Consider the following 12,978-nt stretch of genomic DNA (forward strand, 5'->3'; position numbering starts at 1 on the left):
AGTACATTTATTAAGTCTGCTGGTACCAACAAGTGGTCCACGCCAACAGTATTTTTATCAGTGACAAACACATCCCTACAGCCCTTCACAGAGCATTCAGTACCAATTCATGCAATTTCAGAGCAAGATGAATCACCTATGGAAAAATGTGCACATGTAACACTTGCTCTGAAAAGTCACCTTTGCTACTAATATCACAGTAAATGCTTACATAAAGCATACACTCAAGCCTTATGTGTCAAGAACTACCGACAGGATTCTCACCTACTAATTACTGGGGTGATTCTCAACTTCTCTTGTTCCTACAGCAATACACTGTTTGACTTCAATCTCAACAGCAGATCTCTTCCAGATTCAAGTAACATAGACTGCAGTTAGTCTGCTCCCAGCAGATACAGGAGGCAAAAAAGAAAGGACTGTCATGGCTGTCCTGCCTCCTTTGTTACATTTTGTCATGAAGCCTTCAGAGAAAAGTGCAGCCCAAAGAGACTCCTTCCATTTTGCTGTACAGATAATAAGGATTGAAAAGGACAGGGAGGGAGGGAGGGAGGGAGGGAGGAAGGAACAATAGTATTTATCATCACAACATGAGAAAGCTTGTATCTTTCCAAAGGTACTTTCAACAATTATAATAGCACTCAAACCAATGTTCAAAGTTAAGAAGCAGCTTTCTCCAAGGCTGTGAATTTTGAAACAGAAAAGTTCACAATACACACACCTGTAAAACACTTGCACTTAAAACAAGCACCTGAAATATAAAACTGGTCTTGCTGATTTCTTTATCGAAGGGTAACATTTCAACAACCTATAGTAGACCAAATAAGATCATGTTCATCTTCAGATACATATCACTGTGTGAACCAATTACCAACACACATGTTAAACTAGAAGCCCACATCTTGCTTAGAATACCAGACATAAATAATCCTTTTAATCTTAGTCACACTCACCGTTTCTTGTCTTTGGGACTCAGTGAGCTTTTCAGACAATTCTTCTAGAGTCTTTCTTAATTCAGCATCAGTCCTTCATGTAAAAATATAGGTAAGACAATATTTCACAGTGCAAAAGCTAAGTAACACCCACAATAATTTTAAGCAGCAACAAGCCCCCAGAATTTTTTGCTGATTCAATTTGTTTTACAGCCTACTCATAATAGATCATAGCTTATTCATAATATATTATAGCATAATTAGAAAAAAGCCTCAAGTGGAAAATTCATGATAAAAAGCATTCCCATTCCTCAAGTGAAGAAACAGAGCATCTAAGCATCAGCTAGGTATCAGGTCAACAAGTACAAAATTATGGACACATCTACACAGTCCTTTTGACCAGTAGTTTCCTACCAGGAATTAACAGTCTAATTCCTGTTATTGCTATTGAACAAAGCACCACATGTTGAGAAAGCATATACATTATGGCCTACAGGAGAGCTTGCCTTGAAGGGACTCCAGTAACCAGAACAAACTAGGAGCAAAGCTGTAATAAAAGAAATTCCCTAGTCCTTGTCATTTTGTGCATATATTTTTAAAAAGCTGAGGGAAGCCCATATATTATACAAATTGGAATTGGTAGATGTTATTTACAATTATAAATACTGCAGATGATGACATAACACAGGCAGTTCATAATCCTACTTTCATCTACATGTTGCACAATCCATCAATCTCCCCAAAATTATTTTTTGAAATAAGACAGTTTAAGATTTTTTTTTCCACACTGTTCTTCACGTGGACTTATATTCTGTTTATACCTATTTCTTCTTGAAAGCTCACGACTGATATCATCTCCCAGGCGAACTTGCTCACTGCTGAGATCTCGAAGAGACTGGTGGAAAGAATGCAGCTGTAAATAGAAGTACACAAATCAGGCCAAGGCTTAGGAACCCTTTTTTCTGTGGTAGTCCAAAAACACATATCTACTATATACACACTTTTAAAAAGCAGATAAAAATAACCTAAAAAATAATAAAACTCCATGAACTGTAGTTGAGCCTGGATGAAGCTTGTGCACTTCTATTTCAATCCACCCTTCACAATACTTGCTCATCATAATTTAACTTTCAGTACTTTATTTGCTAAACCAATTTTTCTAACTATGGGGTTTTTTCTGTGGTTCAGAGCTTAGACACTATACCACCTCTTTAACCTAATGCAAAGCAAATTGAAACATCTGAACAAGTAATGTTCAGGAGAGACATATTTCATATGTCATTAATAGATACTAGTATTGGTAAAACAAAGTTCTGCCCAGCAATATATGCTACTATGAATAGATTACATAGGAACTCGAAACAAAACAAGCAGAACAGTATAATGTATTCAGGAACTACCAAGAATAGGTATTTTACCTTGCCCAAGACTTTACCTACTCTTTTTTCAGATCTTGGGGGAAAAAAAAAAAAAAAAAAAAAAAAAAAAAAAAAAAAAAAACACACATCTACTTTCCTCTGTAAAACTTCCCATGTTCCCCATTCACCAGGGTCCCAATTTATCATCAAAGATTTAGGGTGCAAATAAAAAATGAATAGGTCATTCACTCTTCATGATATAGAAAGTGACAGTTAATCCATCCTAATGCAACCTATTGGTGTCAACAATTCCATGGCCAGGATTATCGTTATGGAAAACCCTAATTTACAATATTCCTTTGTTCTGTGCCCTAGATTTAAACCTGGATCTTCCACAACCAAGCTGACTCCCCTCAACATTCAGACACAGGCACTACTACCTCCCTGTGTGATTAACCAGAAATTTCAACCTGACCTGAGAGACTTTGAAATAACACATCATATTTTAAAAATGTATGTGTTAAGTAAGGAGAGATACTTAAATGTGTTAAAAGACCATTTGGCTGAAAAATTACTTCAGCTAGAAAAAGTCAGAATGGGAATAAAGAGACAGTGGTTACAGAAAAAAGAGAAAGCCACAACTTTAGTTAAGCAGTACTGCTTTATCTCTGGTCTAATTTCTACCTACAGTCATGATCAATGGCTACTTCTAGTTCATCATTCCTCAAAGCACTATACTCTTCTCACAAAATAGTTAATGGAAAGAAAAGGGCCATATTCACTCACTGAAAGGCAAGAATAAGGAATAAACCAGCAGTTATCATCAAAACTGGAAAAAAAAAAAAGCTATTTGCCTACATAGTTACTTTACATAAAGAACTTTGTATGCATTGCAGGAACTCCCTTGAATAAAATTTCCAAGATATTTATAGAATATCTAGAAATAATCTAGAATAGTCCTAAGGATTTTGGATGGTTGAGACAAAAGACTTCCATATAACTATTTCCTTCCAATGATTATTTTCCACATTTATCTTGGGGAAGGAAGGAATGAGGGGAGAACTAAATTGAAAAGACAATGAAACAGGGTTAAATAAAACCCTAGAATTTCTGTATTTTCCAAAAAGTCAACTGAGAAAACTTGTTGTAGTTAAGTTTAAAATTATATGGAAGCTGAGACTGATTTAATAAAGCCAATATGAATACCTTACAATCAGCTTCTTTAATATGAGTCTACACAGATTCACTCAAGCAAGTCTAGCCACCCTGTCTGAAAAAGCAAAAGCAGGTAGTGAAATCTCCTCTCTACCTGTAGGATAACATCCACTATAATCTTATCCATTAAGGTAATTGATTTCTTTTTTCTGAAGTCTGCAAGCAGATACAAGTTAAGGGGTATGAAAATTACCTGTGGCACACACATCCTCTCCTCCACCCGACATCTGCCTGAAATACAGGCTCAAATTATCCCACTCACAGGTCAGACCAAAAACTAAGATGAAGAACTACCTGGTTCAAAATCAATCCAAGCTATGCTGAAGTAAAAGCAAAAGCAGTAAGACACTATGCCATTAACTAAAGCAGAATAATCCCCTTACAGCCTCACGGAACTCCAGCATGAAAGTAGATGTTAATTGGCTAGAAGGGACCACTGGAGATCACCCCATCCAAGCCCTCTGCCAAGGCAGGGTCACCTAGAAAAGGTGACACGGGAACTTGTCCCGGTGGGGTCTGAATGTCTCCAGACAAGGAGACTCCACAACCTCCCTGGGCAGCTTGTGCCAGTGCTTTGCCACACTCATTGTAAAGTTTTTCCTCACGTTGAGGTGGAACTTCTTGTGTTTTAGATTATGGCCATTGCTCCCTGTCCTGTCACAGGGCACCACTGACCAGTCTGGCACTATCCTCTTGACACACATGTTAGAGATCTTAATATACGTTACTGAGATCCCCTCTCAGTCTTCTCCAGACTAAACAGGCTATTCAGAGATTCTTTTTTTTTTGTCATTAGAGGGCCTAAAAAGTATGGAAATTATTTTCCTATTTTACTTTTGATATCACTACCATCTGCATCTTTTCCTCTATAATGATTTGCATGATATCATGACAGATACAAGAGGTAGTCACCTCTTGTAATTAAAAAAGCCTAATGAAAAAAAGCCTAATGAAAAAAGCAGGTAACCTTGAAAGCACAAATCACAGCTGAAACATCCTTAGCTGCATCTTCAGAATCACCTCATTTAATGTAAAAGCAAAGAGTCTGGTGACCACATACTGCCTGTTTGGAAGCGCAACTCCCATTAGTACTCTGTACCTGGTCCACACTATCTGCCTCATGGACAAATCGAACACTTGCAGATCTTGACCTCCGATGTTTATTGCCCTGTGAGTCTCCATAATCCCTGAGAGGAGAAGTGGGCAGGAAGTGGCGGTTGCCTGTAGTAGATATGAGATTAAAAAAAGGTAGGAAGACAAAATTTTGTACAGGAAATTTTTCTTTTTGCTTCACGAAAAATGCATATTTCATCCTGACAATAGCCTTCTAGGTGACATTACAGAAAACACAACTACTGAATTACATAACATGCATATGACTCTTTTAGCTCTTCTCAGGATTCTTCTTCAATTTAAACATTTCTTACCCATGACATACAAGTATTCCAGAAAGAGGAATTGTACAAGTAGTTTTTCCTCAAATTTTGTTTCCCCAACCAAACCACTTTTTTCCTCCATGTGAATCTATCAGAGCTTCAAACTATTATATTTCACAGCTTTTACATAAGAATGAAATTTTTAGAGCTTTCTACTAAAATATATTAAATACTACCCCTCAAAAGAATACTTCTCCCAAATATACCTTTTCGCAAAATAAAATTAATTTTCTGAGACAAATGAGGAAAAAAACCTCCTCTTTTGTGGGTCATAAATAATTTCTGGTTTTTTTCTTTTCCACTGTTTCCAAACATCTATAATCCCATGCATTTAAAATTTAAATTCCCTTTCTGCTGTGAAGCAACCTTCAGAACTGCAATATCTTTTGGATTTAGCTTTAACTTGCATGTACCTACAACTCAACTTATGCAGTGGAAAATTATTTTTCTCAGCTGCAAGAATCAACGTTTCATTTTGATCTCTCGGGATATCAGCAGAAAAGACTAACAGAAACAGAAAGCTGGAAAAATTTACTCCATCAACAACTGCATAACTTAATGCAGGTCTCCCAAATTTCTAAACTCAGTTTCTTTGAAGTAATCAATGATGGCTTTCCTTAAGACTATGTCTACACACTTTTTTCATTTCCTCTTTGCATAACACACCAATATGACATAATTCAAGCATACTCAAGCCCTTTAAGTATTTTACCTGATGTTCTTTCTCCATCCAGGTCACTGGGATATAAGCTTGAGAGAGATGCACTTCTCATTCCAGAGTTTCGTGTTAGTCGCTGGCTCCTTAATTGACCTATAGATTGCTCCAGTGTTTCTTTTAACTGCAGAAAAGTTATAATTTACTGAAATATAAATACAGACTTGCTTTTTAAAAAGCATGGAAAGTATTATTTCTTTAAAAGCCATTAAGAGAATAAAAGCTATTTTTAAGCCAAGTACAGCTATGAATTAATAACAGCTTTTCTTCAATATCTCATATATCACATCCCTTTAATTATAGCAAAACATGCTTCCAACACTGGCAGCTTCAAATATCAAGTTTCTTAACACACTGGTGCACCACATGGTGCACCACCATGAAAACTCGAAATTTTGTCTCCTACAACCAAAATAAGACCTATTTGCCAGAAATGCTCATTAACAGTCATGCAAAATCCAGAAAATAACTTTAAAGAAATTATTTTTTACTGGAATTTTTCCACCAGCCCTACCTAGAATCAATTTTACATATGGCTATCAAATTTCCCTAAGCAGCTTTACAGAAACCCCCATTTTTAGAAGTTTCACTTTGAGGAAAAGGAAGCCATTCCCAATTTAAGAGTACAGAAATAGCTATATTCAAAAATTAGTTCTTCATTTTTCAAGCTTACATCCTGTTTTTTACAATTGCATTTGTTAATTTTGGTTCTTAGCCACTTGCTTTGTCACCTTTATTTGACAATCCACAAAACACCAGCTTCTAAAGGTTCTCCTTTTAAGAGAAGCTTCTAAACAGTGGTTAAATTGATGTTTTACTCCTGCAGAATTGTACACTGGGTTGGATCTCTTCCTCTGACGAAAACAGCTTTCTTTTCTACAGATTTGCTTCTTCGCTCTCTCTACCTTCACACGTAAAATATTCCTACATTTTACATGTGTCTGTTTCAAGGCAGCACCTGCTGCAGCTTGTTTGTAACAAAATTGTAAACCTCTCTTGCCCTAGCAGTGCTAATTGGTTTCGCTTTCTCTAAGACAACTGTTTTCAAACTTGTAGAAGACTCATTTTAGAATTTTCATCCTGTCTGTAATTTAGACCAAGCTGGTCAACAGATCCAGAAACTGTTAAAGAATGACAGGAAAAAAAAGGCTACACCAGTATGATCACAATCCCATTCCCTGCTATAATGCAGTTTTTATCTTATCACTTCTTCATGCAAAAGAAACTTGTTTCCTAATGCTCTATTTCATCTACACACATCTTGTACTTGGCATAATATCATAACATAATCTACTGGGTACCTATAAACCAGTAAAGTAATGAGCCCACAAAACCTGTCAGAATTTCATTATATAACATATTACTATATTATGGTTTAGTTTGCTCAAGTAAATATTAAAAGCTTCTGTTTCCAGCTACTTAACTCCTTATCTATTCTGTCCATTAATACCAAGTTTTCAGCTATGAGTTCAACTAATGGAAAAGACCTAAGAAATTAAGATAAAGTGAAAGTTGCTCACAGTTGTTATTGCTTTGGTTTGTTCCTTGTTGTATTCTCTGTATTGTCCTAGCAAATGGTCAACATGTCTTAGATTTCTGTTGGTATCCTTAAATAAAAAAGTTTTAGAAAAAAAGTCAAAACAGAAACTTCCTCTAATCAAACATTACTGTTGTCTTTATTCTGATTGATTTGTACGATTAAATTGAAAACACAAGTGCTTTCTAAAGGGTCTAAGCATTCAAAATCCTATTCAAGTAACCAGAGCCTGAAGGGGTACATCATGGCAAAAGGGAGGAAAATGGAGAAAAAGAAAAAAACAGAACCAAATGCTGCAAATTCAGAACAACATTAAGGCCTCAGCTTCAAAAAAAAAGTTTTTTCAAGTTTCAGCCAGAAAAACCTTTTTAATGCAAAAACCTTAATGTTATCTACTTGTGGAACAGAATAGTTCTCAGGGAAATAACAAGTTTTTGAAGGTGAACACACTAGGTAAGGTCACTGCATGAGTATTCTCTGACCAGATAGACACCTGGATCAGATGGAAGATCTGCTGAAAAGCAGTCCACAGAAAGCAATTAGCTTAAAATCAGAATTTCAGAAGAGTAGCTAGAAAGAGGTCAGACAGAATCAGAATACCAAAGAATCCCTTTTAAAAAATAGCCAGTCTGTATTCTTATTAACTTATTATCTTTTTTTCTAGATTGGTGTTTATTTTCCAGATAAGAAGTTTGAAGTTTAAATTGATCATTCTATATTGATTTTTCTCTTCTCATATATTAAAAGGGAAAAAAATATTGCTTGCCAAACATACACAGAAAAAAATACAAAATAAAACATACACCTACCCACCCACTCTAGGTATTCAGAACTGTCAGCTAAAGAAGAATGAGAATAAATTGTCAAGCACTAATGGTGTCAGGATAGCTAAATGTCTCCTCCCACTTGCAAAACAAATTCAGATATTTACTCTGCACCCTCCACTTTTCTTGCTCAGTTACATGTCTCTTACAGATTTAGAAATAATGCTTCTCCCAGTGCTTTTTCACATCTAGAAAATATTTGAAATGTAAGCTCTATCCTGAATGAATTGAGTGCTTACATATTTATCAGAAATTTGGAAATTTTACACAGTACAAAGACAATCAAGACAAGGCTGAAACCTTCTGCTAGAAAACGTAATGCCTCTTGTGAGAACCTAACAAAGCTGATTTGGCCTTATTCAGTTTGCTGACTTTATAAATGGTATTCCCCAACACATTATTGTTTCTAACAACATTCTATTACCATCTGAAATAGCAGCTGTGTAAAAGTGTAACAAGCCACACACTTTCAGCTCGAAAGCAGTATGATCAATTTCCCAAAACCATTTTTGGTTTGCACAGAAAGCAATGTTTCCCATTTGTACAGTAAGTTCCACAACTTCAGAAATTAAAATTTGACCCTGTGTTACAGAAATGCAAGCTCTACAAATACTTTAAAACTGTATTTTGTAAACAACCTGCAAAGTGTTTGCTAAAGTATGGATCTTCTCTGTAACTTCTTCAGCACCATAGTTCTGAGCTCTGCTGTGGGATGCTCTCAAAGGCCGCCTTCCAACTCGACCCGTAAGAAAGTTGTCTGAATCACTGGATGAATCTGCCATCAGTATCTTGAAGCCTAGGCAGGAAAACCAGAAAAAGTGACATGTTAATTCCTGTCTGTAACTGAAAAGTCTTGCACAATACTCCCAAAGCAACCTCATAAACTCAGATAATATTTACATTAGCCATTCTGTATGGGTCAGCAGGATGTACTTTTGAAGCAGGTCTTCCAACTGCTCCTCAATTATTACCTTTGTTCACACCATGAAGAAGGGTCAAGGAGGCAGAGCTTTTTAGGAGCAAATTAAGTGAAAATATGCACTCTCACTGCTTCCAAGTGTTCAGTACCCATGATAAAATTGTGGCCCAAAGCAAATTCACCCTCCAAAACATAGAGTGGAGACATCAGTGTTCTATCAATCATCCTGGTCTGCAGAACCACTCTCCTTTACCTCACACTACCCACTAAGCTGTCTTCAGAATGGGGATTGCTAAATCTCAAGGATGGCAAGATGAGGAAAAACAGGTCAACAATCATCAGATGGGTGAAATTTTTAAAAACTACAGACAGCTGTGCCTAGTATAGTAAAGTCACATAGTAACTGATTAAAATAACAGCCCTCAAAAGGTAGGTTAGACTGAATTTTTTTCTTAAACTATTACACACTGCAGCAGTTTGCCTTAAGTTCATGGAATGGCTTGGTGAAAGAAGAAATAGACTGCCAAACTCTTGAAACCCTGCAGTCAACAAAAGAAAAAGTCACACTAAAGCTGTCATTCTTCTAGCCAAGAGAGATGAAATTTCCAAAAGAAACCACGATGGATTCAAATCTTATATTTTATATGGAGGCAACTTGATGTTTTTCCAGGCCCTTACATTTAATTTTAAAAAGCTGCAAATTTGTGTCCCCCAGACTTGGATAAAAACCTTTCAAACATGAAAGAAGACTAAATCAACGTGCTCAGTCTGCGCCCAAGTACATCAGTATTCCTTATATTTTCTTAACTGGTGAATTTACCTCATCTTTCCTCTTTTTACCTCACTAAAGCACATTTTTACTAACAGTATCAGAATTTTTTTATTCCAGTGCCTCACTCTTGTCAGCTGCAATGAAGTCTTAATGAGACTGAAAAAGAATAAACACTAAGCACTAGGAAACAGGAATTATGGGAAACTTTCAAAGACAAAGAAAAATAAAATAAATAAATAAAACACTGGTAGAAATAATCACATGGAATAATATTGGTTTTACTGTAATTTGGTAAAAAAACTCAACAAAACCCAACAAACAAGTAGACCCAACCATAAGATTCCCAACTCCTGAAAAGCAAAGACTGGAGAAAAAAAAGAAAATAAAGATTTAGAGGAGGAAAAATCAATGGGTTTATTTTCAACTGTCCAATAATAGGCTCATTAAGATATATACTAGCAAAAGCACTGAAGAAAGGTCAGTAATCAAGGTAAACATAAAAGAAAGCTCAGGAAAAGGAGAACATTTCATCTGAAGAAAACTTACTATTTATGTTTAAGCATTCCTCTTGGTTCTCAGGAGCAACCTAAAAGGAACCACAAGTACTTTTAAGATGAAGAAGTTTGTTACACATACAGCAACATCCTCATTTTAAAATGAACTGTGCAAGTTTCACTTTAGACTAAAAAAAATAAAAATCACAAAGAAGTAGAAATTTGTAGAAATGTTCCATATGCACATTTGCCTGTCAACTGAAAAAAAACAAACAAAAAAAATCACTTTTTCCAAACAGATACACTAATTTCAGCACATGATCATATGACCTACTTGACAGCAAGAATCACTTGGCTCTTATTGGTTTTAGTTCTCACAGATCATAACCCTTGTTGAACTGATGAAAAGCATCAAAATTCAGTATTTTCCTTCCCTGTAGGAGCCAGAGCATTTCAGCTTCACTAAGGACTCTCTTTAACAGATCTGCCAGGTAAGAAGTAGAGCTGACAATCACAACATCAAGTTCTTCGGCTCAAGTAAACAAAAGATAAAGTCAGTGTACACAGCTTGATTATTCCTCAAGTGTTTTATTTGTTCAGCTCCACACAAACGAACCTATCACTAGGTAACTAACTTAGTGTTAAAGGAATGGTTGAAGTCTTGTAGGTAAGACTAAGCACGACGAAAATAAAAAATTATAGTCATTCCAGAAAGGGACCTGAAAGGCCCTTTCCTTCAGTGCTCGTATTTGAGCCCGAAAAAAGACAGGAAGGTGATCGCATATGGCGGTTTTTCACCATTGCGCCTTCAGGGTTAAGCACCATATTTCATGATCAACTTGTCACACCGTGCTCCCGGCAGACTTCAGCAGCACGACACAGAAAACAGTTCCTTCACACCGTTCATAAGCAAGCAATGCTCCCTGGAAATCCTCCTCCCGGAGGGCACGCAGGGAACTCCACTAACACGGACTCCAGCTCTGAGTCTCCTGGTTCTTCGGCCCAGAGAGGACCGCGGAACCCAGCACGGCGCCGGGCCTCCGGACTGTCCCGGGGAACCCCGCGCCTCCCGCCGCCGCTCCCGTCCGCGCCCGCCCTCCCGCTGCGCTCCAAGCCGGACAGCCGCCTCCCGCACACCGCCCTGGCCGCGGCCCTCCCCGCAGCCCCAGCGCTCACCGCGCAGCGCTCCGAGGCGAGGCCGCCCCGTCCCGGGCACCTTGCGTCCGCCTCACCTCGCCGCTATGGCAACTTGAACTAGCCGCCCTGCCGCCGGCTGCCGGGGCCGCGGGCCGGGCGCCGGGCCCCCCGCGGCGCTCCATGGGACAGGGAGTCCGCAAGCCACGGGCCGGCCATGGAGAATGAAGTGTGCGGGACTTCAACTCCCGAGAGGCCTTGCGGCGGCAGCGCGGCGAGGGACGGGCAGGCCCCGCCTTGCTGGGAGGCCGCTGGGCCTGCAGAGAGGTGGCAGCGGTGGGAGGTTTCGCAAGTGGCCTGGTGTTTGTGAAAATTGTTCTGTGAAACGTTAAATTTCTACAAAATACACGTTGGTGTCTACAAACATGTCAGCTAAACGACTCCGAAGAGCAGAAACAAAAGCCGTTGCCCTGGTAAAGCCGGCGAGTCTGTTCCGAGCAGACGGCTGATAGCCGGGAAAAGGCGTGTGAGCTGCAGAGAGCAGCTGTTGCTTACAAGGAGGCATCTCCCTTCCTGTTCCTCGGCTTCTTCTTGGTTCCTTAGCTCACGCATCTCCCTGCTCCCAAATGGTGTATCCATTACCCTCGTGTGCAGTAAAAACAGCCAAATATTACACATTGCTACTCTGACTGGCTTTGAAGAGAGAAAAGGAATAAAAAGTGTTGTGGCTGATTACAGGAAATGTCTCCTGGGCCTCTGAAACTTGGGCAGGGCTTACAATAGGCCAACACGCACCGGAATATTTGATCACCTATAGGTGAGCGCTCCAGCCAAAGGTAAAGGAAGTGAGCTGGGGTTTTTAATACATATTATGTGCATTGCCTCTGGTATTTACTCCAGGCAGTGACCATTGGCCTTTGAGCACAGTAATATGGCGTGGCTGGCAATCCATAGCGCCTACCTTCATTCCTGTCCTTCAGGACTCTTTCATGAGCTCACAGTGCTGCAGGCATGATTGAATGCCATATGATTACAACACACTTCAGGTGTAAGTCAGGTCTCCAACACTGGCAGCATTCACCAACAGTCAGGGCAGTGGCTGCTGGCCCCTGTGCCTTTGTGGTCATGCTTAAGAGACATTAACCTCATCTGAGCTGAAGGCAGGTGAGACACAGTACAGGAATGTAAGGATATAATTTATTTCATTGCAAGTTGAAGCATTAGCGAATAAGTAGTAAAGAAATAAGTCTTCCCTAGCTTCAATACCTGGGTGTTGTCCTGGCCTTTCCTTTGCAAACTGCAGCATAGTCAGGTTGTGTTTGCAGGTCTAAATGCAAGGTGGGAATCAGGGCTGCTGCCCAGTCTTCTGCTTATGGTGGTCTCTAGGAGACAGGCCCTGAATTTTCCTGAGTTCTCTGTGGGTTTTTCTCTCAGCTTTGTACCTGGCAGTGGACTTATTACTCCACAGACTCAACAGAATTCATCTGTGAGCAAATTTTTTTTCCTGCCCTAGTAGTGTCTCTCAGACCATCGCAGAGAGGATGAGGGGGTACGTAACGTGTCCTGGATGTGACTGGAACATATATGAGAAGTGTATTTACATCTCTGCTGCATGTGAGCGCGTCTGACTTGCTGCTTCCACAAT

General features: G+C 38.9%; 1 protein-coding gene across 6 annotated transcripts in view; it reads right to left on the bottom strand.

Moving 5' to 3' along the window:
- The window catches only part of CEP128 (centrosomal protein 128), a 98,485-nt gene extending 86,971 nt beyond the window's left edge, over positions 1-11,514 (bottom strand). For 2 of the 6 annotated variants that reach the window (XM_066188602.1, XM_066188600.1), the window contains exons 1-8: positions 11,432-11,511; positions 10,252-10,291; positions 8,653-8,810; positions 7,174-7,260; positions 5,651-5,777; positions 4,602-4,723; positions 1,751-1,842; positions 951-1,023 (exon numbers count right to left, since the gene is read on the bottom strand). In XM_066188602.1, coding sequence (XP_066044699.1) covers positions 951-1,023; positions 1,751-1,842; positions 4,602-4,723; positions 5,651-5,777; positions 7,174-7,260; positions 8,653-8,796 — 645 coding nt within the window. In that variant the 5' untranslated portion in view covers positions 8,797-8,810; positions 10,252-10,291; positions 11,432-11,511. Of the gene's footprint in view, positions 1-950; positions 1,024-1,750; positions 1,843-4,601; positions 4,724-5,650; positions 5,778-7,173; positions 7,261-8,652; positions 8,811-8,914; positions 9,176-10,251; positions 10,292-11,375 lie in introns of those variants that run through there. The other 4 variants (XM_066188596.1, XM_066188597.1, XM_066188598.1 and 1 more) reach the window with 4 other exon arrangements.
- Between the last annotated feature and the right edge of the window lie 1,464 nt (positions 11,515-12,978).

This window comes from Chamaea fasciata, unplaced genomic scaffold, assembly GCF_029207755.1.
Source record: "Chamaea fasciata isolate MVZ Bird 193981 ecotype frontalis unplaced genomic scaffold, bChaFas1.0.hap1 SCAF_7, whole genome shotgun sequence".
NCBI classification, from domain to species: Eukaryota; Metazoa; Chordata; class Aves; order Passeriformes; family Sylviidae; genus Chamaea; species Chamaea fasciata.